At 55.5% G+C, this 25,022-nt stretch overlaps 12 protein-coding genes across 12 annotated transcripts; 5 read left to right on the top strand and 7 right to left on the bottom strand.

Moving 5' to 3' along the window:
- Positions 1 to 319: 319 nt before the first annotated feature.
- On the bottom strand, positions 320 to 1,673 carry BZA70DRAFT_290292 (Golgi phosphoprotein 3-domain-containing protein; the record flags this gene model as incomplete). Its single annotated transcript, XM_064914200.1, has 3 exons — positions 320 to 356; positions 415 to 1,172; positions 1,404 to 1,673. 3 exons carry the CDS (start codon positions 1,671 to 1,673, stop codon positions 320 to 322), a joined length of 1,065 nt encoding a protein of 354 aa, XP_064767349.1.
- A 122-nt stretch (positions 1,674 to 1,795) lies between these two features.
- BZA70DRAFT_189005 (uncharacterized protein) lies at positions 1,796 to 6,469 on the bottom strand. The gene is made up of 4 exons (XM_064910019.1): positions 5,012 to 6,469; positions 4,824 to 4,959; positions 3,975 to 4,768; positions 1,796 to 3,923 (listed from the first exon to the last, which is right to left on the bottom strand). The coding sequence occupies exons 1-4, from the start codon at positions 6,207 to 6,209 to the stop codon at positions 1,918 to 1,920; spliced, it is 4,134 nt and encodes a 1,377-aa protein (XP_064767350.1). The 5' UTR covers positions 6,210 to 6,469; the 3' UTR covers positions 1,796 to 1,917.
- Positions 6,470 to 6,542: 73 nt separating this feature from the next.
- BZA70DRAFT_280483 (uncharacterized protein) lies at positions 6,543 to 7,582 on the top strand. The gene is made up of 3 exons (XM_064912964.1): positions 6,543 to 6,940; positions 7,008 to 7,127; positions 7,193 to 7,582. The coding sequence occupies exons 1-3, from the start codon at positions 6,736 to 6,738 to the stop codon at positions 7,438 to 7,440; spliced, it is 573 nt and encodes a 190-aa protein (XP_064767351.1). The 5' UTR covers positions 6,543 to 6,735; the 3' UTR covers positions 7,441 to 7,582.
- Positions 7,583 to 7,646: 64 nt separating this feature from the next.
- BZA70DRAFT_280486 (uncharacterized protein) lies at positions 7,647 to 9,439 on the top strand. The gene is made up of 3 exons (XM_064912965.1): positions 7,647 to 7,803; positions 7,915 to 8,063; positions 8,143 to 9,439. The coding sequence occupies exons 1-3, from the start codon at positions 7,743 to 7,745 to the stop codon at positions 9,019 to 9,021; spliced, it is 1,089 nt and encodes a 362-aa protein (XP_064767352.1). The 5' UTR covers positions 7,647 to 7,742; the 3' UTR covers positions 9,022 to 9,439.
- On the bottom strand, positions 9,340 to 11,133 carry BZA70DRAFT_189381 (uncharacterized protein). The gene has a single exon (XM_064910021.1). The coding sequence runs from the start codon at positions 11,054 to 11,056 to the stop codon at positions 9,659 to 9,661; it is 1,398 nt and encodes a 465-aa protein (XP_064767353.1). The 5' UTR covers positions 11,057 to 11,133; the 3' UTR covers positions 9,340 to 9,658.
- BZA70DRAFT_280489 (uncharacterized protein) lies at positions 11,119 to 11,714 on the top strand. Its single transcript, XM_064912966.1, has 2 exons — positions 11,119 to 11,488; positions 11,552 to 11,714. Exons 1-2 carry the CDS (start codon positions 11,297 to 11,299, stop codon positions 11,687 to 11,689), a joined length of 330 nt encoding a protein of 109 aa, XP_064767354.1. The 5' UTR covers positions 11,119 to 11,296; the 3' UTR covers positions 11,690 to 11,714.
- On the bottom strand, positions 11,715 to 13,122 carry BZA70DRAFT_280491 (RPAP1-like protein). The gene has a single exon (XM_064912967.1). It carries the CDS (start codon positions 13,025 to 13,027, stop codon positions 11,741 to 11,743), a length of 1,287 nt encoding a protein of 428 aa, XP_064767355.1. The 5' UTR covers positions 13,028 to 13,122; the 3' UTR covers positions 11,715 to 11,740.
- A 139-nt stretch (positions 13,123 to 13,261) lies between these two features.
- Positions 13,262 to 15,858, top strand: BZA70DRAFT_311453 (uncharacterized protein). The gene is made up of 3 exons (XM_064914955.1): positions 13,262 to 14,474; positions 14,530 to 14,601; positions 14,655 to 15,858. The coding sequence occupies exons 1-3, from the start codon at positions 13,448 to 13,450 to the stop codon at positions 15,611 to 15,613; spliced, it is 2,058 nt and encodes a 685-aa protein (XP_064767356.1). The 5' UTR covers positions 13,262 to 13,447; the 3' UTR covers positions 15,614 to 15,858.
- Positions 15,859 to 16,020: 162 nt separating this feature from the next.
- Positions 16,021 to 18,484, top strand: BZA70DRAFT_311454 (major facilitator superfamily domain-containing protein). The gene is made up of 2 exons (XM_064914956.1): positions 16,021 to 16,430; positions 16,489 to 18,484. The coding sequence occupies exons 1-2, from the start codon at positions 16,338 to 16,340 to the stop codon at positions 18,136 to 18,138; spliced, it is 1,743 nt and encodes a 580-aa protein (XP_064767357.1). The 5' UTR covers positions 16,021 to 16,337; the 3' UTR covers positions 18,139 to 18,484.
- A 263-nt stretch (positions 18,485 to 18,747) lies between these two features.
- BZA70DRAFT_280495 (uncharacterized protein) lies at positions 18,748 to 20,389 on the bottom strand. Its single transcript, XM_064912968.1, has 2 exons — positions 19,612 to 20,389; positions 18,748 to 19,560 (listed from the first exon to the last, which is right to left on the bottom strand). The coding sequence occupies exons 1-2, from the start codon at positions 19,905 to 19,907 to the stop codon at positions 18,909 to 18,911; spliced, it is 948 nt and encodes a 315-aa protein (XP_064767358.1). The 5' UTR covers positions 19,908 to 20,389; the 3' UTR covers positions 18,748 to 18,908.
- Positions 20,390 to 20,805: 416 nt separating this feature from the next.
- BZA70DRAFT_290302 (GPR1/FUN34/yaaH family-domain-containing protein) lies at positions 20,806 to 21,780 on the bottom strand (the record flags this gene model as incomplete). The annotated part of the gene is made up of 2 exons (XM_064914201.1): positions 20,806 to 21,451; positions 21,506 to 21,780. 2 exons carry the CDS (start codon positions 21,778 to 21,780, stop codon positions 20,806 to 20,808), a joined length of 921 nt encoding a protein of 306 aa, XP_064767359.1.
- A 1,099-nt stretch (positions 21,781 to 22,879) lies between these two features.
- BZA70DRAFT_290303 (uncharacterized protein) lies at positions 22,880 to 24,043 on the bottom strand (the record flags this gene model as incomplete). The annotated part of the gene is made up of 1 exon (XM_064914202.1): positions 22,880 to 24,043. The coding sequence occupies one exon, from the start codon at positions 24,041 to 24,043 to the stop codon at positions 22,880 to 22,882; it is 1,164 nt and encodes a 387-aa protein (XP_064767360.1).
- Positions 24,044 to 25,022: the final 979 nt, after the last annotated feature.

A 25,022-nucleotide genomic window follows, 5' to 3' on the forward strand; every position in this document is an offset into this window, starting at 1 on the left:
TGATAAAATGTAAAGAAAAACAACGAAATACAAGATCCTGCAATAAATCAAGTCCCTTCCCAAGAAAATAGATAAAAAAAGTAAAAGAAAATAAGAGATCAAAAGGAAAACAAAAACAGAATTACAGACAAAGAAAGAAATAAAGGAATAAAAAAAGAACTAACGAAAAAGGTGGAATATTATTAGGAGTACATATATATCGTACGACAACGGGTTCATTCACAAAGATAGATAGCAATAAGCGTTGATGCTGCTTATTGTCGTCAAGGCCGTGGGTCTTTGTTGTTTGGTGTTGTTGTTGCTGTTGTTGTTGTTGCCTCTATAAGATCGAATCTAATCTCGTGAATACGTTGAGTCTATAAAAGTGATGTTAGTACCTGCTTCTACTCAAATCAAAAGGAGATAGTGACATACGCAGCAGCAACGACCTCGACTTGCAGCTCCTTGTCTTTGTTTGCATTGAGCTCGTCCGAGATCTCCTGCGCAAGATTGACGCCGACTCCACCGGTAGGCGCGCCCGGTTTGGCCGCAAACGGCCACTGTGAGTAATCGCCCAGCAACTCGTCGACGCGGCCGAACGCGCGGTCGCGCGCGTCGTGGCCGAGACTTGACAGCGCGTTCTCGAGCACGTTGGCCGCGTAGGCCGCGCAGACCATTGTCACCGCGCGCAGGTACCGGAACGGCACTTCTTCGGGCACGAGCGCGGTCGCGGGCAGGACGACGGTTCGGGCGGTGAGGACGTTGATTGTGCGACGGCGGATCTCGTCCTTCGCGCCGGTGTCGGAGACAGGGTGGGTGGCCATGTCGAAGAGGAGGAAGTTTCGTTTTTCGGTGCGCAGGATGCCCTTGTCGACGAGCCCCTTGGCGAGCCGTTCGCGGACCTGCTTGAGCTGGTAGCCGATCTTCATCAGGTTCCAGGTCTCGCCCGACATGAGGTCGATCCAGGCCGCGACCGACATCTTTTCGGAAGTCTTCATGAGCTTGAGGGCTTCGTCGAGAAGAACTTCGCCGGTGAGGCGGTCGTCGATGACTTCGATCGGGCGGTCGCATAGGGGAAGACGTCTGCGGGAAGGGTCACGCTGCATGCTGATTCGGCCGCGGAAGGCGAGTTCGAGAACGATGCAGCCTCGGAGGGCGTAGGAGATGTTGTCGTTCCAGAAGGAGAGGTAGCCCTGGGAGAGAGTGGGAGTTAGTGGTGGTTGAGGGGCAATTGAGTGGAGGAGAAGAGAGAATGCGATATCGTCGTCGTACGTACGCACGAGGCTCGGACGCAGCGTCGGGAGCAGCAACCACGACGACGACAACAATTTACATCCACAACCGCAATCAAACAAATCCAAACAACACAATTGATCACGAAACCACTCAACAAGCACAAAAACATAAACAAAATAGATATATACCTGCTTATCCTTCAAACCCATGAGCAGGATCTCCTCCATGAGCGTGAGACGGGGCTGCTTCGCGCGCTCGTCGCCCTCCTCCAAATCCCGCGGATCAAAGGCGATTTTGTGGCCATTCTCGGACGAAAACGTCTCTGAGTGGTATGAGGGCTCGTCGGGGTCCGAGTTAGGCCCGTTTGTCTGGCCCGCGGCGGCTGCGGACGCGGACGAGGGGGACGAAGAGGCTGCTGCGGCGGCGGTGACGCGGCGGCGCTGCAGGCCGGAGGACATCGGGTGTAGGAGAGGTTGGGAAGGAGAAGACGCAGAGACCAGAGCCGGGGTTACTGTTGTTAATCAAGAACAGAGGACGTCGACGACAAGAAGCAGGCGGTGGTGATGCTCAGCAGCGAGAGGCGGTGTTGTGCGGCAGACTCCAAAAGCTGCTGCGCTCAAAACCAAAAAACCTTTTTTCTGCGCTTGAAATTAGGGTTCGGGTTCAATTAAACTCCTGTTTACTTTTCGCTGCTTTGGGGCCTCACAGCTCAATCAGGTCCTGGTCCTCCTCCCTCTCCCTAATCCGCCTTCTCACCGCCTCCACCAACTGCTCCGTCATGTCCTCCCGCACAAACACTAAAAAGTACGGCGTCCCCGCAGTCACATCATAATCCCCGCTCCCCACACTCGCGCTCTCCGCAAACGGCATCACCTCCTCCGCGCTCACTACCGTCACATGCTCGTCGTTGTACTTCCTAAACACCCCGTTCTCATAGTCGTAGATGTAGATCCAGTAGTGTCCGAACGTCGCCTGGCCCCGGTGAATAAACACAGAGTGCACTCTATACCCGAGCTGCTTCAGATCAGAGAACTGCGCCTGAATCTTCTTGTTCAGCGCCTCGATCTCCGCATCCACCTGCGGCCCCGCGCTCGCGACCTCTGCCATCTCCGCCTCGAGCTCCTCCACAACCTCCGCCAGCAGCACTTCCTCCTCGCGGCTCTTACTTTCCTCCTTATCTTCATCCCCAAGCAAGTCCGCTTCCTGTCGCTGCTCCTCCTCCATCACCTCCTCCAACCCCGCCGTCGCCTCCTGCACCCGCCTTAACCACGACCGCGCCGCCCGCAAAGTCTGCTCTCCACTCAGCTGATTCACCGTATCAAGAACAGCCTGCATCTTCGCGCGCTTCTTCTCCAACTCCGCCACCTGCTCCTTCCACGCCCACATCTGCTCCCGCCGCTTCTGCACCTCCCCGTCGTCCATATACCGGTCCATGTACACCGTCTCGCCAAAGATAATCGGCGCATTGCTCTTAAACACCCGCCCTAATCCCCGGTCATACTGCACTCTCTGGATCTGGATCTGCAGAATCGGCGGCAACTCCAGCACCGTCACGTACCGCCTCGCAGGCTTGCCGTCCAGATCAACCGTCTCGACATCAAAGCACGCGTCCAGCGCCTCGTAGATATCCCGCGGTCCCGCCGCGACGTCCACAATCAAGTGCGAAAACCGCTCTTCTTTCGTCCGCACACTGCTGCTGCTGCTTCCGTCGCGAACCTCAAGAGTCTGCTGCGTCTTGCCGTAAAACAAATCTTTGACCAGATCGATCTGCTCGCCGTCGCTATCAACCCGCTCGGGCTTCAGCGCGGCCTCGATCTGGAATAAAACGTTGTCGATGCACTCCGTCACGTCTTGCTGGCTGCCAAACATCATATTCGAGTCATTCCGAGGAGGAACCGACGGTGGAATCGTCGTCGTCGTCGACGTGCGTTTGGGAAGAGGTGGCGGCTCTGCTATCTCTTTGCTCTCTTCTATTTCCTTGCTTTCCTCGGTCTCTTTAGTAGCCTCCACAGCGTCATCCTCAATCACAATACTGGCAGTACTGTTCCCAGTAGAATTCGTAACTCCATCAGGCAGCACACCCAGCACCTGTCGTTCCGGACTCAGCTGGCTAATCTTTACCACCTCCTCGGTCTTGCCGATAGGCGACAAGTTCTCCTTGTCCTCCATCACAACATCCTCCTTAACGTCCTCCTTCAACGACGCAATCTCAGTCTCTGCACTTTCAGATTCCTCCGCAGTAGCAGGACCTTGCACCACCCCTTCCTCTTCCGCGTCCGTCATAACCTGATCTGCCTTCACCACCTGCTGCTGCTGCTGGATCTTCTGCCAATCCTCCCATGCCTCAATCGAGCTCACAAGCGCCAAGTACGCCAGCTCCTGATTCGGCGCAACCGCGCCCTCAGACGAGCAAATCATCGACTCAAAAAGACCCCCCAGCTCACGCACAAAGTCGAGCGCGCGCCGGATCTCCCACTCAGTCACGATCCGTCCGCCGATGCGTTTCTCGCCCCGCGCAAGCGCGCTCTCCATATCTTGCTCGAGTGCGGCGGTCGAGTTTGTGTTGCTGTCGTCTGTGTTGTTGATCAGCAGCTCGCGAAGGGGTTTGATTGTGAAGTAGAACTGCAGAAGCGAGTTGAGGTAGCATGTGTTGCCAATGTTGCGAAGTCCAACCGGCTCGGTTTCCGATCCTACCGACGCAGCATTCACTACTTTCATTAGTCATAGTCCCTCTCTAAAATAAAAATAGGTAGTCTTACAGTCAATTGTCCCAGACTCGAGAAACGTCCGGAGAATCTCACTCTTCCTGGCAATCATAATCGCTCGCATCGCATTTCTCATCGTCAGTATCTCATCCGGGTTATCAGACACCCGAATGTCAAACACAGTCAACAGATGACTATCCTCCATCGCGCTCTGCACCCCCAGCACCGCAAACGCAGCCTCCACATCCGGCACCGGTCCCGTCAGATTATTCAGCTCCGCAAACGACAGCAGCTTTGGACTTTGTCGCTTCTTGGCCAGTACCAGTAGCGCGCTGTTGAGCACGTCGCGTTTCTCCGGCACCTCACGAAGATTGACCTCGTACGACGAAATGATCAGCTCATCGTCCGTCTCCTTTTCGACCGCGAGGACTTTGTAGCTCTGTGCCTCGTCCATGCTCTCGGCTTGGAGATATGCGCGTAGGAGTTCGCTGTTGCGGTGGTTGGCGACAATCTGCAGCGCGGCCTTTAGCTTCGTGCCGGTCGAAGGCGCGTCCTGTAGTCGCGCCTTGAAGATCCCTAGAATTAGAGAATCGTCGTTGAACGCCTCTGGATCATCGATCCCGAGATCGCGGTACGCGTCACGAACGTCACCCCGAGTTAGCGCGCCCAGAGATTGTAGCTCGACCACGCGGATCTGGAGCTCTTCCGAGGCCCGCGTGGTCGAGAGCTGTTGCAGACATTCTAGATAGTATGCAGAGTTTAGCGGATCGCAATCGTTTTGCCGGTCAAAGGTTTGTAGAAGTAGCGAGTCGCTAAAGTCGGGTGTCGCGCCTAGACTCGCGAATCGTCTTGAGGATGTTAGAGATCTTTTGTCTGAGGATTAGATAATAAGTTGAGACATACAGAGACACTGGACTTGTTGGTTCGACGTATGCAACCGTCCGAGCGTATTTTGGGTAACTGCTGCATCTCAAAAATGATCTCAAGGCAGGAAGTTCAAGGTCGGTTGAGATGTTGTATGGATTCTCGGTATCGTTTGCTGTGCAGCGTCAGTACTACTCCTTCTTCATCATAAAGACCTGGAAACATACAAAGTGCTCTGACAATGATCGCAATCTCCATTCTTGCCTCTTGCAAGAGCCGTTTCAATTGCTTCGAGACCCGGGTATTTTCGTTAACCAACGGCGGCTGCCACAGCCCCGACTCTTCGTTTTTGATAAACCCGAATCGACGGATGATCTCGGGATGCAGTTTTGTGTTGAGAGTCTGATTGTCGATACGGATGCTATGCGGCGCCTTGCCGGAGGGTGTGGTGAGCGGGTCGCCTAGGATTTTATAGAATGTGTTGTACGCGCTGTTGGGTGTCGGGATGGAGATGGGGGGAAGCTCCTGCGGCTGCTGTTCATCTGCTGCTACCTGATCCTGCTGAGGAGAGATTCTTGCGCGACGAGCGGCATCAAAGGTTTCGATGCGAGATTTGATACTGTCAGCCGTGAACGTATCCGCGATCCGTCTCGAGATATGCGGCCGACGCACGACGACAGAGACGACAGTCGAGCAAATATAGCACGAGAGTTTAAACTCCTCCGACTCTGTGATCTCACGCTGCGCAGCAGTGCTGGTCGGATCATCGCTCGCATTCGGCTCGTCGTCGTCGTCGAGGTCGGGATCAAACGGACGCGTCAGGTTTTGATGCGAGACGGGTATGAAGTGATGTAGCTTTTCGGGGGCGGTGCCGCAGTCTGCGGGTGAAGATGAAGATGCGGTGGTGGATGCAGATGCGTGGTGGTGATGGTGGAGGGGATCTAGGGTGATTGTGAAGTGGTAGCGGCAGATCGAGCAGACCAGTCGGAGGGTCGGCAGTTCTGACTCTGCTGGAGGTTCGGGTTGATGCGATGGTTCAGATGGAGCGGCCAGCTGGTCGCCTGAGATGGGTTGATCGACAGCAGGAGTAGCAGACAAAGAAGAAGTTGTCTCTGGGGTCGGATCAGCAGAGGGAGCCTTAACCGCTGCCGCGTACGAAGTCTTGACGACGTCGGATATGAACCTGTGGACGTGGGCCGAGAAGGCGACCTCGACGGCCTTGTCCTGCGGCGCGTGGTCGTGCAGCTCGTGGATCGATCGATAGACAACAACGGGCGCGGTGGCGGATGCGGATGAAGAAGCAGCTACCGCGTCGGTGGCGGGGAATTGTGGAGTCGGCAGGGTCAGCGAGCCGGACGTGGGGAGATAGTACTGCAGCTGCTGGATGAGCAGAGGCGCGGACTTGCCGGCGCCCAGCGGAGGCATTGCGGGCGGTGAGGAGAGTGTAGTGAAGGTGTGTGTAGGTAGAGTCAGCCTAGAAAGACATGAAGAGGCCGAGCGCGAGCAGAGCGGGAAATCAAGACAAAAGTGCGCTTTTCGGACGGGCACCGGGAGACAGAGGAAGAGCGGTGGAGTCAGCAGCGAGTCGAGACGCGTGTTGGCGATGACGAAGAAGCGTGTTGGGGATCACGTGAATTGAGCCACGGCGGCTGTGCACTGCGCCACTTCTCAGCATAAGCGCATAGAACACTTCGGCACCGAATTTGATTTCGAGGCCGGGAATTCAGGCGCGTCTGATTGGCTTTTTGCTTTTCAGCGTCCTTCTGGCTTCCTGCTTCTCGACAACATCCCCGCGTCGACGACGAGCACCGGCTGAAGATCAATTAGAGACCGTCGAACTGCGCAGCGGTTTTTATATTCATTTGCTTGAGAAGTAAATCAGCTGTCATCAGTCGTCACCAGTCGTCTCACTTCCTGCCTCCTGCATCACCATCATCCACCTCACATCGCAATGTCTATCGTCCCAAAAGTCGTCTACCCGGTCCACCTCTACCCGACATACGAGCCTCGTGATGCGATCGCGACCTCAGCGGCCCTTGCTGTGCCCTGTCTCGGTGCCGGTCTGGCCATGACCGCCGCCCTCGAGCGTATCCAGACCCCGAAAGCAAAGATGACCGAGTCGGCCATTCGTATCGCCAAAAACACCGGATATATCGGTATGAATCTGTTTGTGCTTTGATTCGCTGTGTGTGTCTGTGCTAATGTCTTTCTTACTGTTTGTAGCATCCGTTGCGGCTTTGTATCAGTTTGTCGAGATTGCGTCGGCGAATCTGCGGGAAACGGAGGACGGATGGAACAAATTCTACGGCGGCTTGGCCGGTGGTGCGCTCATCGGTCTCAAGAGTGCGTATTCCCCTATTCACCTTCATTCTCACAATATGAATATCCACTCACTAACAACTCTTCAGAGGGCACAATGACGAGCACAATCTGGACCTCGCTCGTCCTCGGATCCGCGCTCGGTCTCGCGGGCTGGGCCGGCGGTCTGTTCAGCGCTCCTCTAGAGAATGGCCCTGCGCCCGAAGGCTCACCATACGACCAGAAGAAGGGCGACTTCTTCTCGATCCGCTACCGGGCGCCGCTCTCCGAGACTATCGACAAGCTGGGCGAGGGCCGGGGAATCGAGTACTCCAAGGCCGGCGTGTCGAGGGAGTAGACTGCATATGAAGACAGCTGCTGTAAATCATTCCATTCCATTTTTCTTCTTTCTTCTTTCTTCTTTCTCTTTTCATGTTCTATCACCGGTTGGGTCTGCTTCGTATAGTCTTCTTCACATAATACAAAGATTACATAACACATCACCTAACCATAAACAAGGGCCTCGTGTGCTGATGCGCACCCGCCACCAAGCCCACCGTTGCCGCACCAGCGCCAGAGGATCAGAGTCCGATATCGCGAAAACAAAGAGACGTCGGCCCGGAAGAAGAACCGTTCGAATCCCCAATTTCTGTTCTCAAAATGTCGAAACTGCATCAGACGCAGCAGAACTTCTACGTCCACTTCCGGACAGCGCGGGCTGGTGCGTCTTCCTTCTCTCTTGGAGCTCCTGCTGCTGCTCCTCCTCTTCACCGCCAGCTATGCGATGCCTGCCATGCTACCCCAATTGCGCTCCGCTGACTCTCATTTCTAGCTATCGAGGCACTCATCACCACCGATCCAGTGCCGGATCCGCCCACCGACCTCCTCGAGTCCGCCGAATCCCGGCTCGCCTCCCTGCGCTCCGATGTCGCAAACGCAAAAGCTTACCTGGCTCCCTACGACCAGCGCACCTACTCTACCGTATGCCTTGCTGCTGTTCTTCTTCCTCTCCTTCCTCTCTGTGCTCTCTGTGCTCTGACACTGACAATCTTCACATCAGCAACTCGACCAGCTCACCGCAGACTACGACGCCCTCCGCGCAAAACTCGCGCCCACCGCCTCCTTCTCCTTCTCGAGCCGGTCCCGCAAACCGGGCGAAAACGGCAGCGTCAGCTCAGACTCGGCCCAGTCCGAGACCCCCTCGGCGCGGCCGTCTCTGGCCGAGTCCTCGTCCTGGACCTCGTCCGAGTCCACACACACCACACTGTTATCAACAACCCCCACCACAGTAAAGGACTCGCGCCTGCCGCCCTCCGTCTCGACCTCGGTCTACCAGATCCGCAACCAGCTCTCCAAGTTCGTCGTCGCCGCGCCCCTGCCGAGCGCAACCAGTCTCCTCGTCAGCGGCATCGAGGACTGCGTCGTCTACATCCCGCCGTTTGTAAAAGTCAGCTCGGTCCAGGTCATGGACTGCGCAAACTCGGTCCTCATCTTCGCCGGCGTCATCGACGGCCCGATCCACCTCACCCGCGTCGTCACATGCTCGCTCGTCGTCCGCGACGCGCTCCAGTTCCGCATGCACGACTCCACCGACTCTGACATCCTGCTCGGCTCCGGCATCACCTCCGCCATCATCGAGAAATCAGACGAGCTCATCTTCGCGCAGGCGACCTTCGACTCCGACTCCGACGACAAGCTCATGTCCGCCGTCTCCCCTTACACCGGCAAGGTCGACGATTTTGACCACCCTGCATTGCCCGCCTCGCCGAACTGGAACACGATCGACGACGACTCGACCACAAAGTTCACCGAGAAGGATTTCAAGACCATCGTCGAGATTGCAAACACCGCAGGATCAACAACCACAACCGCGCTCTCGGCAGACGCGCTGCGGATAAAGCGGAAAGCTCTCTCGAGAGGATTTGATTTCGACGATTAGTTGTTGTTTTTTTTTTGTTATGAAAGAAATTGCAAGGATACTTTGTTTATTAATCTTTAGTCTGTCTTTTGGCCTACCTTATATCAAGATCTTTGGGATTTCCACTTGTTTCACTTAATCCATCTTTATCTGTACCCGCTATCTTTTCATCTGTTTCTCTTTCCTTGTATTCTCCTTTGTCTTCACCTTTGTCTTCTTTACCTTCCTCCCGTCTTTCGCCGCCTTCTTTATTTCCTCTTTCCTATGTCGATTTCCGTAAATGGAGTGGAGTTTTGTGCCTTTGCCCTTCTTTTCCCTTTTCTTTTCCTTTTTCCCTCCTCCTCTCCCTCTTCTTCTACTTATCTTGTTATTTAGTACTTGTTTATTAGAGTATTTGATTTGTCCCATACTTGCTAATGACATTCGATCGTTCACACATCCCGCATTTTGATAACCCAGCAGAAGAGAGACTGCGCCCTTGACTACATTCAAACTTCCTGACATTACAGCACATACGCAATTAAATAATGAAACAACAATAACCTAGCAAATAAAAAAACATATATAATAAAAAGAAAGACTCCGGTCTGATATTATATAAAAGCTTGATGCACCCGTTCCTTTTATCTCTTTTCTTTTCTTGCTGCTGCTGCTGCTGTTAACTAGCTGCTGCGATACTGCTCGCGGCAGCGTCCGCCTCTGCAGGCTTGCTTTCGGCTTCGGACGTGGTGGCCGCTGGTGTAGCTGCTGCGGATGACGGCGACGGAGCAGCAGTGGCTGTGGTGGGAGGAGTGGAGGTATTTGTAGTAAACGCAGCTTTAGACGTAGTAGAATCAGACGCAGCAGCAGCGGCAGCGGGTTTTTCCTTTGCGACCCGTCGTCGTTTCGGTGCTGCAGGAGCGGCCGCGCGTCCGTTTGAACCTCCTGCCGCTGCTGCTTTTGAGCTCGTCGCTGCCGCTCCAGAAGGCGCAGGTGCGATCGGCACAAGCGGTCGCTGGTCAGCCGCGGCAGTAGACGATGCGGTCGACGAAGAAGAGGCCGCGGCCGCGGCAGCAGTAGCTGCAGCCGACCGACGACCGCCTCTACCGCTTCCCGCCGGCCGTCCGCCGCGTCCGCGTCCGCGTTTAACAGTCCCGTCCGCGCGTTCGATGCGGACCTGCTCTGCGTCCGAGATGAGCGGGCCGGAGAAGACGAAGAAGCCGTCTTTTGTACTCGCGGCCTGCTCCTCGAGCAGCAGCTCCGAGTCGTCGATGAACGGGTCTGTGATGTCGTACCGGCCGTATTTGCCGTCTGTCTTGCGCTTGGCTTTCGTTTTAGGTGCCGCGGCGGCGGTGCCTGAGCTCGCGCTGCCGCCTGCGGTGGTGAGCGCGGAGGAGGACGAGGGAGCCGCGGCGGTGCTGCTGTTATTCCCTGTGTCGTCGTCTCCTGACTCGTCGCTTTCGTCGCCTGCGTCGCCGCCCGCGCCATCGTCATCAAAGATCTCCGCGACGTTCGACGCGATCTGCGGGTGCAGCGTCGCCCAGCCGTACTTGTCCTCCGCCAGCTTCGAAATATTCAGCACCACGTTCGTCTTGCCCCCGAGCGGGATGTGCAGGCACACCGAGGGGGCTTCGCTCGGTATCGACGACGCGGAGGCGGAGGAGGCTTGTAGCTGTAGTGAGGATGCGACGGGGCCTGACTCGACGCGCGCGCGCTTCGGTGCGGAATTCTGCTGAGACGCAGTACGGGAGGCGGTCGATGACTCTTGCGGCTCTCCTCGCGTGGGTTGTTCTGTGGGTGCGGTTGCGGGGGGAGCAGGCGTAGATTCGGTATCTGTCGAGGCCGACGACGTCGGCGCAGGTTTTTCAGGCGACAGCAGGCTCGACACCGACAGATTGTTCGGTCTCGCAGACTCAGCAGCCGACGCGGGCGGCGTCGCGGGCGTAGCAGCAGCACCAGCAGCGTCGTCGGAGGGCGAGAGGAGCGAGGCGATTGTGGGCGAGCCGCGGCCGGAAGGCGACCTGGCGGGCGGCCCGCTGTCGTCGGGGTTGAGCAGCGAGAGAAGGGTGTTGCTCATGCTTGCGTGAACATGCTCTCGGGCGGCGGGTGGCGGAGGGGGAGCTGGCGGCGGGGTGCGGGCAGGGACCAGATCTTGATCTGACCGAGCGTGCGTGAGGCGAGCGACCGCGAGGGGAGAAGAGTCACGTGAGTAGAGAGTCACGTGGATTACCCGGCGGAGGTAAATTGCCGCAGCGCGAAGAAGAAGATTATTATTTCACTGCTAAGCAAGCAGAGCAGAGTCACTGTACAGACACAGATGAGTATCTCGAGATTCGCAGCGCTGGTGAAGGCGTGGCCGGTTGACGCGCTGAAGCGGCCGATTTGCCTGAAGACGAACTTGGAGGAGCAGCTCGGGCTGTACCAGTCTGGCGAGCGCGCGGGGCTGCCTGGTCTTGGGAATCAGGTCAGCGGGATACAGGACTTGCTGGATGACAAGTACAAGAAGATGGTGAGTCTTCTCTTTGATCGTTGATATGGTGTGCGTGGATGCTAACTCGTGCGGTTGTTGTAGTATCCGGTGTCTGACAAACTGCTGAGGCCGGCGGGCAAGCCGATGTATTACGATCAACTGCGACATGAGTTTGAGCACGGCGTGCAGGAGCCTTCGAGGTGGCAGAAGTTCAAGGTGTTTTTGGCAAACGGAATCTAGGATGTTTTCTATTGTGGTTCATGTACATATGTAGTATAATTAAACTATTCGTTAATCTGTCTTGCGCATCCGTCCGCCGCCCTTCTTCCAAAGCCACAGCGCCTCAACAGCAACCGTCCGCAATCCAAGATGCCGCGTCTTCTTCTCGTCCGCGGCCTCGACGATCGACTCAATCACTTTTGTGTGCTGCACGATATCCCAGAGCGCGTCGCCGACGTACTCGCCGTAGTTGTTCACGCCTAGCTTGTAGAGAATCCGGCCGACGACCTGCACGGCGATCGCCCGTTGCGCAGGCACGCTGCTCCGGCACAGATGCGCGAGCTCGGGAATCGTGTAGCCCGCGTATCCGGGCGAGTCAGAGTGGTGGTGCAGGCCCAGCGTTGTCGGCAGCGCGAGCGCGCGCGACGGCGGGATGATGTCGCCGCGGAAGTCGAAGCGGATGTCGGCGGGCGAGACGGACTCCTGGGAGGGGAAGTACGGCGATGACTCGTCTTCGTCCTCGGTCACGGGCTGCATCCACGCGAGCGAGTTCGGGTCCTGCGGGAGGTCGGGGAAGTATTTGTCGTGCAGCTTTTGGAGAAAGTCGGGGTCGGTCGGGTCGAGTTCTGTGGAGGGTGGCGTGGGGAAGTGGGTGCATGGCGAGGGGGAGATGTCTGCGGGGGCAGAGACTGTGACGGAGTCGTCGAAGGTCACTTTTTTCTGTTTGGTGTGGGTGGGTGGTTGGGTCTGTTGTGGTTCTTGATTGTCTTCGTCGTCGGCGTCTTCTAGTGTCGGTTGCCGCGATTTGTGCTGCTCCTGCTGCTGTGAGGAAGGCTCCTGCTGCTGTGAAGCAGAAGGAATATTCTCGACCACCTCCAGACCCCCTTCCTCATCTTTACCACTCCCGCTCTTCTCGTCAAAACTGCTCGCGCCCAAAATCGCGTCCGCAGCAGTCGGATCGCGCGTGAGAATGCGCTGCAGCAACCCAGGCGGGAGCAAAGCCTCGAGCTCTGCTTTCTCCTGCTCGATCTCAGCTGCGCTCATCGACGCGATGCGCGCGTCGTTCTCGGCGCTGATGCGCGCGGCCTCGGAGTTCGGGTCGAGATGAACATTGCTGCGGGGGGTGTGCACGCCGGAACGGGGGGCGAGGGAGTATGGTGTAGATGAAGTTGATAGATCTGGGTTTGCTGATGGAGTTGCTGATGATGATGAGGATGAGGATGAGGAAGAGGATTTCTGCTGCCGCGTGCGCCAGAGAGATTTCTTTGGGGCGGGAGCGGTTCGGGGCGGTATTATATTCTGCAGACTCTGATCCGGAGCCCCGGACGGGCGCTCGACGATGTCGCGGACGAGGTTCATGGCTGGATGGAGGAGGAGGATGACGAGGAGGCAGCGATGGGGTTCGATGTTTTTTTTGTATTTAAATTATTTGTGCGCGTACTTAGTATTTAGAGAGTTTGGTAAATGAAAGTTTATTATATGCTTATGTTATTATGGGTGCAATCAGACTACTACTCACTATAATAGAAAGACGTACGATCCCACCCAGCACAGGCTCCAAAGGGCAAGATCTGGATTGCTGTGTCCGGCAGCCTGGAAAACGTCGAGCTTTTGCTTCCTCTCTTGGCCGCCTTCTGTTTGTCTGCCGTCCTGCTGTTTATCGTGCGTTTATTTTGTACCTGGCTGCCTGATATACCTGCTACTCGCCTTTTTTGGTTCTCGGCTTTGCTTCTGCTGCTCTCTGGCTCTACAATGCCCTCGCTGTAAGCGCATTCGCCCATGTCGACGCCGCCCTTCCTCATCAACGAGACCTTTGGCTGCCCGTCGCCTCTGCTCGACTGGGAGCCAATCACCTCCGACCGCTATGTGGACTTCTACTCGAACAACCGCGCCTGCTACCAGGGCTGCTGCGTGCCCTGCGACTACCGCAAAGACATCTACGTGGGCGTGCACCGACTCATCCTCTCGCTCATGATCCTCGGCATCATCTCCTTCTCCTGCGCTCTCTTCCTCGGCCTCTCCCAGATCATGAGCCGGCGGATGGTCATGTCCGAGTTCAACCTGATACAGGCCGTTGGACTAGCTATCTGCGTGGCCTCAATCTCCTGGTTCGACGTCCAGCGCCACAAAGTCGTCTGCCGCGACGCGGTCACTCCCGACCTGGGCAAAAACAACCCGCGCTGCATGCTGCAAGGCCTCTTCTTTGTCTTTGGCTTCCAGCTCTCGACCCTCGCGATCCTCATCCGCATCATCGCCCTGCACATGACAATCGTCTGGGCGCGGCCGTCCTCGCGCAAGCGCATGGCGTTTATCGTAATCTTCATCTCGGTCGTCTTCACCGCCGCCGGCGCAAACTACGTCGAGTTCTCCGGCGGCCTCATGTGCAGCCCGACCTACCCGCAGGTCCAGTACGTCGTCTACATCCCGATCATTGTCTACACCGGCATCGCGTCCATCCTACAGTTCTTCACCGCGTGCCACATCGTGCGCACGCTCTACCGCATCGAACTCTCGATCCACTACGCGCGCACGCAAAACGACCCCTCCCGCGCGCCGCCCTGGCGCAACAAGTTTGAAATCTACTACCGCTGCACGCTAAAGTATCTGCAGCTGGGCTGGCGCACGATCGTGTTTACCGAGTTTGTCACCTGCATCGCCGTCAGTTTCTCAATCACGTACTTTAAGGGTTACGGCGCAGACACAACGGCGCAGTACGTCACTGCGTTTACAGATTATTTGCTCTGCATGACTAGCGGCGATTACTCGCCTAGGCAGTGCGGAGAGCTTTACAGAAGCCCGTTGGGAGGTATGCATAAGTTATTTTCTTCTGAGATGTCTCGAACAATGCTGACATGAGTTAGATCGCACGGTGCTGATTTGGGCAAATGTGTTGATGGCCAGTACGTTTGTATTGTTTGCCACAGAATTCAGACGTAAGTCAAGCCTCTATCTTGAATTTTATTTACTGTGCTAACAGAGTATCTAGCACTGTTGCTGCAAGGCTGGCTTCTCTTCCTCCGACACCCGCGCTCGCTCATCTCGCGCGACCTCCGTCGACGGCTGCTCGACCAGATTCCCGAAAAAGAATTCACAGTGAACCCGATCAAATACTACCGGTCGCGGTCGATGGACACGTACAAGCCCGACCCGGACAACCGACCGATGGCGGACGAGGCCGGCAGCGGCGGCGTGCACGATGTGGATATGAATGGTGTCGTGCTCGATAAGGAGGCGTATCCAGGCGGGCACGATGAGCCGCCGTTTGATGGAGAATATCATCACGACGGCGAAGAGGACGAGCACGTGCAAGATGAGCACGGAGACGAAGAGATTACAGAAGAAAAGGGCAAGAGACGAGTCCAAGACAACGCGGACGCGACTGCCGAGACGGCATCGAGCCAGCGCGTCTACGGCGGCTCGCAGACGAACGTGGACGGGTCGCGGACAGGCTCGCGAGCGGGCAGCAGCGTGCATCTGAGCACGCACTCGCCGATTCCACTCCCGCAGGTGCTGCACCTAGGCATGCGGAGCAGGTTTGGCATCGGCGCGGGCGGGGACGAGAGCATTGCGTCCGGGTCGCTGCGGCATAAGCAGTTGCACCGGAACGCGAAGCACAGCGAGCAGGAGATGATTATGATGTACATGGACCCGATGAACCGCGAGGAGTTTGGCGGGGGAAGCAGCGGGGCGGGGAGTGGGGTGAATAGTCGGATGGGAAGCCTGATGAACGGCCGGGGCGGGGATGGGAGGGATAGTACGCAGGGCAGTATGCGCAACATGCGTGGCTACGGCGGTGCAGGGGAGGGAAGTGCACATGGACACGGCCATGGGGGAGATGGCAATGGTAATGGTAATGGTAATATTAGTAATAGTGGGTATGGCAGGAGCCGAGCGGGGACGAGGACGAGTGGAGTTGAGGAGGAGAACGAGAGTGAGAGTGTATAATGGTCAATTGAGTATTCACAAGATAAGAGTAGAAAGAGTAGACAAGACTTAAGAAACCACGCTATATACAACTACACACAACTACACAAGCTGATTAACTAGATTAAGAACAAAGAACGCTGTCGGTCCAAACCGAGCAGCGCCGCCACAGCAGCGAAGGCAGCGTTGAAGATCTTTGCCTTCGACAGTTGCTTCTATCGGAGATGCCCACCGACCGTCTTCCCTCCTGCTGCGCTGGCTCTCTCTTTCCCTCTTGTTTTCTATATAGAATACTAATAAAGAAGATATTTTCATTCTTATACTATATAGACATCTCATTTTTTCAGTCGACTGCGCTATTCCCCATCCACGAGCCACAGCGCACCTCGGAAGATGACATAATCTCTTACCTCACCTCACTTCCGGTCGCGCGGCGTCGCTCTCCTCCGGGCCTCTCTCTCGTCCCAATCACCATCCTCCCGCTGGACTTTTTTTTCTCTTCTTTAGTCTCGGCCTTCTTCTGAGCTTCTTTTGTTCTATCGTTCGCTTGCTGCTTGGTGCTTGTTGAGATAACGCGGGAGTGCGAGACCCTGGTTCGGACCTGAGTGCTGCTTAAATAGATATCCTATCGCCCCCGACTGCCTCCCCACTTTCTCTTCTCCTAGTCCCTTCCCTCTCTCTACTCTCCCTCCTCTCTCCTTCTCACTCCTCTCCTCCTTACCTCCCCTCTCCTCTCCTCCTCACAATGGTCAGCTACCACGAGGTCCCCGCCACCAAGCGCGGTCTGCAGGTCGCCTGCGCTTTCATCTGGTGTCTCCTCGCCGCCGGTCCCATCTTCGTACGTACCCTCCTCGCTTGCCACTTTCCTCCTCCCCCTCACCCACTAACCCTCCCAGGGCTTCGCCGCGCTCAAAACCGTCTGGCTGAACGAAGGCGTGTACGCAGACCAATGCACGCCCGAGCAGAACGCCGCCGGCTTCATCTGCTCCACGCGCGAGATCAAGCTCAACTTCATCTTCACCTGCGCCTCCGTCGTCACAAACATCGCCGGCGTCGTCGTCGGCATCATCCTCGACCGCTTCGGCCCCCGCGTCTGCGGCTACGCCGGCGGCTCGCTCATCTTCATCGGCGCGCTCATGCTCGCGTTCGCAGACACAATCGCCTTGCTCGATCTGTACGTCTGGGGATACATCACGCTCGCGTTTGGCGGTCCCTTTGTCTTCATCTCCTCCTTCCAGCTCTCGAACGCCTTCCCCGCGTACTCTGGTCTCGTGCTCGCGCTACTCACCGGCGCGTTCGATTCCTCGACCGCAGTGTACCTCGTCTACCGGCTGATTTACGACGAGACCGGGGGTAAATTCCACCCCAAGGCGTTCTTCCTCATGTACCTCATCATCCCGATCTTCATCGTCATCGCCAGCGGCATGCTCATGCCGGAAGAGAGCTACAAGCCGATGTCGGACATCGGCAAGTTCCTCGAGGAAGAAGAGGAAGAGGAAGCAGAGTACCAGCTCGACGCCAGCAGCATCGACGGCGTCGCCATCGACGCGCGCACGAGCGGCGGCATCGCGCGCGCAGACCACAAGGCCGCGCTGGTTAGCAGCACGGCCGCCGAGCTCGCGGCCGAGCAGATCGAGCGCATTCACAACGACTCGTCGCCGAACCACACAAATCTCAGCAGCGACAGCAACAGCGCGACCGAGAGCGAGGACCCGATCGGCGAGGACTCGCGGTTGCTGGACGAGAGCGCGGCGCTGCTGTCAAAGACTGATCGTCGCAACATCAGTCCTGGGCAGTACGAGTACGACAGCGAGGAGATGCAGAAGCTCAAGATCTCGGGCGTGTGGGGCGCGTTGCACGGCCGCAGCGCGCTGGCGCAGATTAAGACGCCGTGGTTTATTCTTCTCTGTTTATTCACGATGATCCAGATGCTCCGTCTGAACTACTTTGTCGCCACGATCCGGTCGCAGTACGACTTTTTGTTTTCGTCGCCCGAGATCGCGCGCCGGATCACGGAGGTGTTTGACGTCGCGCTGCCCGTCGGCGGCGTGCTCACCGTGCCTATCGCGGGATACATCCTCGACCACCGCTCGATGGCGACGTCGATCGCGATCCTGCTCGTCATGGGCACGACGATGGGTATCCTCGGTCTGTTTGCGTCCTACACGGCCGCGTACTCGGGCATCGGCATCTTTGTCATCTACCGCTCGTTCTTCTACACCACCGTTTCCGACTACGTCGCCAAGGTCTTTGGCTTCGACACCTTCGGCCAGATCTACGGCCTAATCTCGACCGTCTCGGGACTCTTCAACTTTGGCCAATCCGGCTTCGACACACTCACCCACCACGTCCTGCACCGCGACCCGCGCCCGGTCAACATCGGCCTCGTGATCGTCTCGACCGCGATCGGCGCCTGGTTCGTGTGGTATGTCGAGAAGCAGGCGCGGCGGATCAAGCGGTCTGCGCTCGAGTTTGAGGCCGAGCAGGCGACCGCGCTGAGGATGCCGGGGTATGCGGCGTCGTTCATGTCGTCGATTGAGTATTGATCTAGAGTCGGAGTATAATCTAGAGTCTGAGTGTTATCTAGAATCTGAGTGTTATCTAGAATCTGAGTGTAATCTAGAGTCTGAGTATCGATTTAGAGTCTTTTTGGAGTTACTGCCGCTCTTCTTTAGTTTTATACGTCAGTGATTCTTTTTCTGTCTCTTGTGGTTTTGCTTTCTTTTGTTTGGTTTTGATTTGTTCTGTTCAGCTTGTTGGCCTGGTTGCTATTTTGTTTTATAAATGTTCCGGATGCAATTGCATGTTTGGGTCTGCTTATTGAGTTTTGAGCTTATACATTTACATACTTTTTACTATACATCTACCTACATACTATACACTCTACGCTATATAATATAATATAATATAATATATAATCTCGACTATACATCAGTGCAGCAGCTTTATATCTAGAGTCAGGAGTATGTCAAGAGTGGAGGCAATGAAGAGAAGTGGAAACATTATTTCCGTTGGGAGGTATACGCATGCTTTGTTCTGTTGGACTGCGGTGAAGCACAGTAGCTGCACCAGATGCTGTTTTTTATTTTAGACACTCTGTGTATCGCAGAGACTTGAATACGGGGTTTGGGGTGGTATTTGAGATTTTTTGGATATTAATATTATAAGTAGTCCTTGCATTGGAAGCCGTAATCACAAAAGAGAATATACAAAAACGCGCACACAAAGCACAAAAAAGACACAGCACGCGAAACCAACGCACCAGAGTATTGATTTTCAGAAAAAGTTATCAGCTGATTTTTTAAAAAAAAGAAATCTAGTGCATCTTTATCGGCCCATGTTTCTGCTGATACCCAGTCATCAGATGACTGATATCCCCGACCGGCAGCAAGAACGGGAAATCGACGGCGACGAGCATGAGCACGAGGAAGATGTAGAACCCGATCAATCCGCACGCGAGCGCGAATCCGCCTCCCGCGCGGACGAAGCGCTGGCCTGCAGTCGAGCGGGCTTCGGAGATGAGGAAGTAGCCTACCGTGAGGCAGAGGAAGGTCATTTCGAGGCAGACAAAGAGGAAGACGAAGGCGACGTTTGTGCGGAGCGAGCAGAGGAGGAGGACGCCGACGAAGACGGTCCAGAAGAGGAGGTAGAAGCCGAATGAGGCTTGGAAGCCCTTTGTTGCGAGACCGAGGACTTGGTTGTCGCCTGTGGCGGAGTAGGCGCCGACGGAGTTGAACGTCGGGATGAGCGTGCCGCCGAAGGAGAACCAGAAGCCGCCGAAGGAGCAGAAGACGACGAAGGAGAAGGTGTTGCCGAGGAAGAACTCGAGAAGGCCAGCCAGGACCATCAGCAGGCCGCCGACAAAGACGTAGGCGCCGGTCGAGGCCGCGCCGTATTGGCCTGCGCCTTTCCAGCCGAGCAGGTCGCAGCCAAGAGGGCAGAGACAGAGGACGAAGCCGCCGATTGCGCTGGAGAGTATTAGTACAGATTATAGGAGAGTAGAACAGGTGTTGACTTACAGAGGCGTAGGATTGGCAAACGTCTGGCGGAGATTACCCTTGACAGAAGTCTTGGGGTTCAAATAGAGCTTCTCAAACAGCTCGGGCGTCATGGTGATCGACGACGCCGAGCGGAAGCGCGAGAGCGCCTGGGGATCAAAGTCGTCCTTCATCGCCGTCGTCTGCTGCTGCTGGCCACCGCCGGCAGCCGCGGAAGCGGTGTTGCCGCCAGCTTCGACGTCGTAGTTGTTGTAGTCGTACCCGGCGGTGGCTTGCTCGGCGGGTATGTTCTGGGTGGTGGATTGGTAGGTCGTCATGGCAGATAAGTCGAGAGAGAGAGAGAGAGAACAATGAGGAGGGGTTGAGGAGGATGAGGGATATACGGCGGTAGAGAGAGGAGGTTTTATAAAGCTATGCGGGATTGATGTCACCGCTGTGCATCGCGTGGCAGACGGGAGTCCATCACGGAGGCTACGTACAGGCGGTGGCCATCGTTTGGATGAGGTTAAGTGCGATGCAGAGTTAGCGAGCAGCGGGGTACCTACTGCTTCCTAAACAGTCGATCCACCTCTTGATTCCCATCTCGTTTTGTAGTTACAATGCGTCATCTGGAGCAGAATGCAAAATGCAAAGGCTGCCAGATCATATTATATGTAGAGCAACAAGAGAAGAAGGAAGGAAGAGCACAGGTTTGGGACGAAAATTAATTAAATCGAAGCGGGGTTGAGCCGCACCTGCGGGGTTGCCGGCCTGCTCGCCTTGCTCTTTATTCGCCTTACTCGGCTCTGCGCTGCTCTCGAGATCAGAGATGATGTGCGTAGTTTACTGTTTGGTGTAGATCAAGCATATAGTATTATTAAAATGAATTGTAGCTGGAAAGAAGCAATTGTAGCAGAAGAAGACCTCGCAGCAACCATCTACGTCACGTACCTGATCGGCGCGCGCATGATTTAGATTTCCTTGCTCCCGTTCTGAGCAATGATCGCAGGAGAGCCATACAGTCACTGAATGGCAAGTCACTTGACTGTTCGATCTGCTGATTCTCCATCGCAGTCCAGTCACCTGCAATATCACAGCGCTGTCGTCATTGCTTCGTTCTTGTGCGTAATAAACTTCTTTTCTAATCCAGGAAAGCATATACAGAAGACAACACTATTCCAGTAACACATATACAAACATCTGGCAAACAGCAGGAAAAGACACTCAAGCTCACGATCAATTCGTGTTTTGTCGCCGCTCCTGGTACCCGACCATCAAGTGACTGATATCGCCGACCGGCAGCAGATACGGAAAGTCAACCGCGACAAGCATGAGCGAGAGAAAGATATAAAACCCCGTGAGCCCACACGCGAGCGCGAAGCCGCCGCCAGCCTGCACGAGTTTAGAACCCGACACAGCGCTGGCTTCCGAGAGCCGGAAGTAGCCGACAGTGAGGCAGATGAAGCAAAACTCGAGGGTGAAGAAGAGGAAGAAGAAGCAGAAGTTTGTGCGCAGCGAGCACACGAGCAGGATCATGACAAACACGGTCCAGAATAAAAGATAGAACCCAAACGAGGCTTCGAATCCCTGCGTCGAGATCCCCGACGCCGCGCTCTCGCTGCTGGCGGCATATGCGCCGTACGCGTTGAAGGACGGGATCAGTGTTGCCGCGAAGGAGAACCAGAAGCCGGCAAAGGCGCAGAAGACGACGAAGGGGAATGTGTTTCCGAGGAAAAATTCGAGCAGGCCGGCGGTGAACAGGAGCAGGCCGCCGACAAAGACGTAGCCGCCGGTCGAGGCGGCGCCGGAGCCGCCTGATCCTTTCCAGCCGATGAGGTTGCAGCCCAGAGGACAGATGCATAGGATGTGTCCCGCCAGAGCTCTGCAGAGGTTAGTACAGTCCCGTGAGAGAATCGACTGTCAAAGATGTACACACAACGGAGTAGGATTCGCAAATCTCTGACGGAGATCACCAGCGACAGCAGTCTTGGGCGACAGATAGAGCTTCTCAAACAGCTCGGGGGTCATGGTGACTGTCGAGGCGGCGCGGAAGCGGGACTGCTGGGCGACGACGTCGTCGTTGTCGAGCTCGAGTTTGCTGGGGATCGAGTCTGGGGCGGTGCCGGACTCGAGGTCGTCGGGCGAGGCCAAGGCGGAGGTTGAGTAGGCTGGGCCGCGGTATTCTTTGTTGAGGCCTGGTTGTGAAGACATTGTGAGGTGCTTGGGACTGTGAGGAGAGGAGGCTGGAAGGAGGGATCTGAGAGGAGGAGAGGGTGATATATAGAAGCACGCAAGCTGTTGGGTATTCCCCGCATTCTTCAGGGATTATGATGCTGCTCTACATCATAGATCAGGGGTGGCGGGGTAAAGACAGGGAGAAGTGGGCAACCAGTCTAACGCCGATGAGGCCTCATCGAGAAGCCCATCGCGACCCCTCGACGGCCGCGAGAGATCGAGGAGGTTTAGCCAGTTGGTTCAGTGTTCATATTACGATCTGCAGTTTTCATATTATCCTATTTGATTGCCTATAATCATAAGCAGTGACCAAGGCAGCAGGAGGCAGGCGGAGGGGTGGAGATTGATGTTAGAATGCGGGGACGAAGGGAAGCGCGAGCCGCAGACAGTGCGGGTTTTTGCCAGATGCGGAAGCACGTCTACAGAGAGTAGTGGAGGTCGACAGGCAATTGATGAGAAATAGAATGATGTGTTGTTTGAATGAGAGATTAGAATAATGTGGTGTTTATTGCTGGATGAGGATCAGAGCAGGTGTCGGTGTTGGTGTTGGTGTTCAGCTGATGGTTGATAGCGATCGTGATAGTTGGGCCCTGAGCGCAGCAGCAGCAGCACAGTCCTTCACCGCGATTGTGGCTGCTTCTTGATTCTGATTAAAATAAAAGCAGAAGTTGGTGCAGATACTTTAATAGTAAGTATACTATATACTGTATAGCTACTAACAGCTACTTGATGGAGACAGAACCACCAAGTCCACACAAGAGCAGGCCATCCGCTTGTCCGACAGAGCCGAAAGTGCATATTCCAACGACGCTGCTCGCCAACTCTTTCCCATTTCTCCACGCTGTTCCTCAACACTTATCTATCTCATCCGATGATCTACGAGTTGATCATAAAATAATTCCTCGTCGGATCCTGATCTGATCTGATCTGTCTGAGCGGGAGCTTTGGGCTTGTGGGGGGGTTTGTGGTTACTTGTTCGGTCAGGCGGGTTGGGCAGTTATGTCCGATTTGAGCCATATTGCTGGTGATATCATCTTGTTATTGTACATTCTATGCTACTTCTTCTTGCTATTCTCTACAAATCCTCCAGCCCTCTATCATCTTTCTTCTTTTCCTCCTCCTTCTTCTTCTCCCCCTCCTCCTCCTCCTTCTCCTTCTCCTCCTTCCTCTCCTCATCTTCTTCGTCTCTAATCCCCCTATCTACAAACGTACTCACACCAGCCACCACATCCTTCCCATTAACCTTTCCCACCACCCAATACCACACCCGCCCACTCCCACTCACCGCCTGATAGACCTTCGCCGGCGACCCCGTAGCCGCAGAGATATCCACAAGTATATGCCGGTACGCGCCCTCGGGATCGAACTCGTCCGCGTCGATCGTGCGGATCGGCGTATTCGACGGCAGCTTGATCAGGCCCGCAAACGTCTGCGCAGTGGGCGCGTGCGTGTGCACTCGCTCTTCAGACTTTGTCGATGTCGTAGGTTTGGAGTGACCGTGGGTGTGGGGGATGTGTCGCTTGATCTCGTGCGCGATCGTAGCTGCTGGGTTGTGTCGGTGGTGCTCTGTCTCCACAGCAGGCGCAGCAGCAGGCACGGCAGTAGGCGCAGCAGTGGGCACAGCAGCAGGCGCAGTAGCAGGCGCAGCAGCGGGCACGACGGCGGGCAAAGGAGACAGTACAGGAGACGGCGGCGACGCGTCGTCAGACTCGCAGTCAGAGTAAACCTCGCCGCGTCGGCGCTCGACCCCATCCCACCTCACGGCGAAGATCTCAAAGGGCGCGTCCCCCACCCGCGAAGTGAAGTACTGCGTAGGCTTACCGACTCCTGTCGCGTCTGCATCCGACGCAATACGTCTGTCGTGCATCTCGTGCGTCCCGCCAGAGGCTTCAAAGCCGCCAGAGTTGACGGGGCTCAGCGGCGCGAACGACGAGTTTGAAGCTGATCTTGCGCGGGTCTTGCCTTTATCTTTTCGCAGACCGTCATCGTTGCTGTTCTCGGCAACCTGACTGCGCGCACTGAGTGTCAAGACCGACTCTGCAGGCGAGATGAAGTGGTTGAGCACATCGTCGATGTTTGAGATCGAGTCGATTCGAAAGCGGCCAAAGAGCGAGAGCAGGATATCTGGGATCTCGTCGAGCGCGACACGGCTGGATTCGGGGATCGACCAGTTGTTCTGGTCTGCGTGCAGCGAGCTGATCTGGTCCTCGAGCTGCTGCTTCTCTGTACTTGAGCTCATTGTAGTCGATTAAACAGTTTGTGTTATCAACCCTCTGGTTCTCTGCCCAGACAATGAACCACGAGGTTTGGCGGCGTCGCATGATCTTGCATTGATCGATGACGTAACTTGTGCGGCTCATAATATAAGTCAGAGATGAGGTAATCATACGCAAGCCAGATTTCCGATGCGGACCCGACGAGATGATGAATGACACCTCGAGGAGCCGTCGACTGCCGGGTGGAGATGCAGGTGGTAGACGTTGAGTAGCTGTTTACAGAATCAGATAAGAATATAACAGCAAGAAATGGAATAAAACAACAAGAATAAAAAAAACAAGAATAAACAGAATCAGAATATCAGATCACGTGTGGACCCAAAAAGTACTCGATCTTCGCGGCCTCGGCGGAGTTGAAATGGCGCCGGGGAGAATCCAGAATCAAAACAAACCAAAGCCCTACGACTCCACCACTTCTCCTCCTTCTTCTCTTACTTCCTGGTATCTACACTCTCTTCTCTCTGCTGACAGTCATCTCTATCCCCATCTCTTTTGTCCTCTTGTCTCTCTAGGCTGCAAATGTAATGTCGACCTCCGCGACTTCCTCTCCGCCTACGCCCCTCCCTCCCCACACCGTTCGCATCAAGCGCAAGCGGAACCAGGATCCTCTCCAGGCACTCAGTATGTATCTCTGCTCCAGTCTTCTGTATCTCCTACTAACTCCACATCACTCTCTAGTCCTCAACCAGGACTCTTCTTCCAAGCGCTCCCGCACAAATTCTTATGGTACGTCTATTCTCTACTCCACTCCCCTCCACCCTCTACCACACAACTCACACCCTCTAGTCTTCAAACTCGCAACCACCGAGGAACAACCTCGTCGCCCTGGCGCAATCACTCTGCTAGAAGCACCGATATTACCAGATGACCCCTCTCCCTCTTCTCTTCCCACCACCACCACCACCACCACCTCCGCAAAAGTAAGCAACCCTCTCTCCTCAT

This window comes from Myxozyma melibiosi (genome assembly GCF_037950935.1).
Source record: "Myxozyma melibiosi strain Phaff 52-87 chromosome Unknown BZA70scaffold_8, whole genome shotgun sequence".
NCBI classification, from domain to species: domain Eukaryota; kingdom Fungi; phylum Ascomycota; class Lipomycetes; order Lipomycetales; family Lipomycetaceae; genus Myxozyma; species Myxozyma melibiosi.

What these genes read in the sequence shown, in the direction of transcription:
- BZA70DRAFT_189005 (XM_064910019.1), bottom strand. Translation starts at nt 6,209, where the DNA reads ATGCCTCCGCTGGGCGCCGGCAAGTCCGCGCCTCTGCTCATCCAGCAG. An exon ending in CCAACAAGTCCAGTGTCTCT is followed by an intron (nt 4,769 to 4,823) that starts GTATGTCTCAAC and finishes AACATCCTCAAG; the next exon opens with ACGATTCGCGAGTCTAGGCG. An exon ending in CGAGTCTGGGACAATTGACT is followed by an intron (nt 3,924 to 3,974) that starts GTAAGACTACCT and finishes TAATGAAAGTAG; the next exon opens with TGAATGCTGCGTCGGTAGGA.
- BZA70DRAFT_280483 (XM_064912964.1), top strand. Translation starts at nt 6,736, where the DNA reads ATGTCTATCGTCCCAAAAGTCGTCTACCCGGTCCACCTCTACCCGACA. An exon ending in CAAAAACACCGGATATATCG is followed by an intron (nt 6,941 to 7,007) that starts GTATGAATCTGT and finishes TACTGTTTGTAG; the next exon opens with CATCCGTTGCGGCTTTGTAT. An exon ending in TGCGCTCATCGGTCTCAAGA is followed by an intron (nt 7,128 to 7,192) that starts GTGCGTATTCCC and finishes ACAACTCTTCAG; the next exon opens with AGGGCACAATGACGAGCACA.
- BZA70DRAFT_280486 (XM_064912965.1), top strand. Translation starts at nt 7,743, where the DNA reads ATGTCGAAACTGCATCAGACGCAGCAGAACTTCTACGTCCACTTCCGG. An exon ending in CTTCCGGACAGCGCGGGCTG is followed by an intron (nt 7,804 to 7,914) that starts GTGCGTCTTCCT and finishes TCTCATTTCTAG; the next exon opens with CTATCGAGGCACTCATCACC. An exon ending in ACCAGCGCACCTACTCTACC is followed by an intron (nt 8,064 to 8,142) that starts GTATGCCTTGCT and finishes TCTTCACATCAG; the next exon opens with CAACTCGACCAGCTCACCGC.
- BZA70DRAFT_189381 (XM_064910021.1), bottom strand. Translation starts at nt 11,056, where the DNA reads ATGAGCAACACCCTTCTCTCGCTGCTCAACCCCGACGACAGCGGGCCG.
- BZA70DRAFT_280489 (XM_064912966.1), top strand. Translation starts at nt 11,297, where the DNA reads ATGAGTATCTCGAGATTCGCAGCGCTGGTGAAGGCGTGGCCGGTTGAC. An exon ending in ATGACAAGTACAAGAAGATG is followed by an intron (nt 11,489 to 11,551) that starts GTGAGTCTTCTC and finishes CGGTTGTTGTAG; the next exon opens with TATCCGGTGTCTGACAAACT.
- BZA70DRAFT_280491 (XM_064912967.1), bottom strand. Translation starts at nt 13,027, where the DNA reads ATGAACCTCGTCCGCGACATCGTCGAGCGCCCGTCCGGGGCTCCGGAT.
- BZA70DRAFT_311453 (XM_064914955.1), top strand. Translation starts at nt 13,448, where the DNA reads ATGTCGACGCCGCCCTTCCTCATCAACGAGACCTTTGGCTGCCCGTCG. An exon ending in TTACAGAAGCCCGTTGGGAG is followed by an intron (nt 14,475 to 14,529) that starts GTATGCATAAGT and finishes GACATGAGTTAG; the next exon opens with ATCGCACGGTGCTGATTTGG. An exon ending in GTTTGCCACAGAATTCAGAC is followed by an intron (nt 14,602 to 14,654) that starts GTAAGTCAAGCC and finishes CAGAGTATCTAG; the next exon opens with CACTGTTGCTGCAAGGCTGG.
- BZA70DRAFT_311454 (XM_064914956.1), top strand. Translation starts at nt 16,338, where the DNA reads ATGGTCAGCTACCACGAGGTCCCCGCCACCAAGCGCGGTCTGCAGGTC. An exon ending in TCGCCGCCGGTCCCATCTTC is followed by an intron (nt 16,431 to 16,488) that starts GTACGTACCCTC and finishes TAACCCTCCCAG; the next exon opens with GGCTTCGCCGCGCTCAAAAC.
- BZA70DRAFT_280495 (XM_064912968.1), bottom strand. Translation starts at nt 19,907, where the DNA reads ATGACGACCTACCAATCCACCACCCAGAACATACCCGCCGAGCAAGCC. An exon ending in TTTGCCAATCCTACGCCTCT is followed by an intron (nt 19,561 to 19,611) that starts GTAAGTCAACAC and finishes AATACTCTCCAG; the next exon opens with CGCAATCGGCGGCTTCGTCC.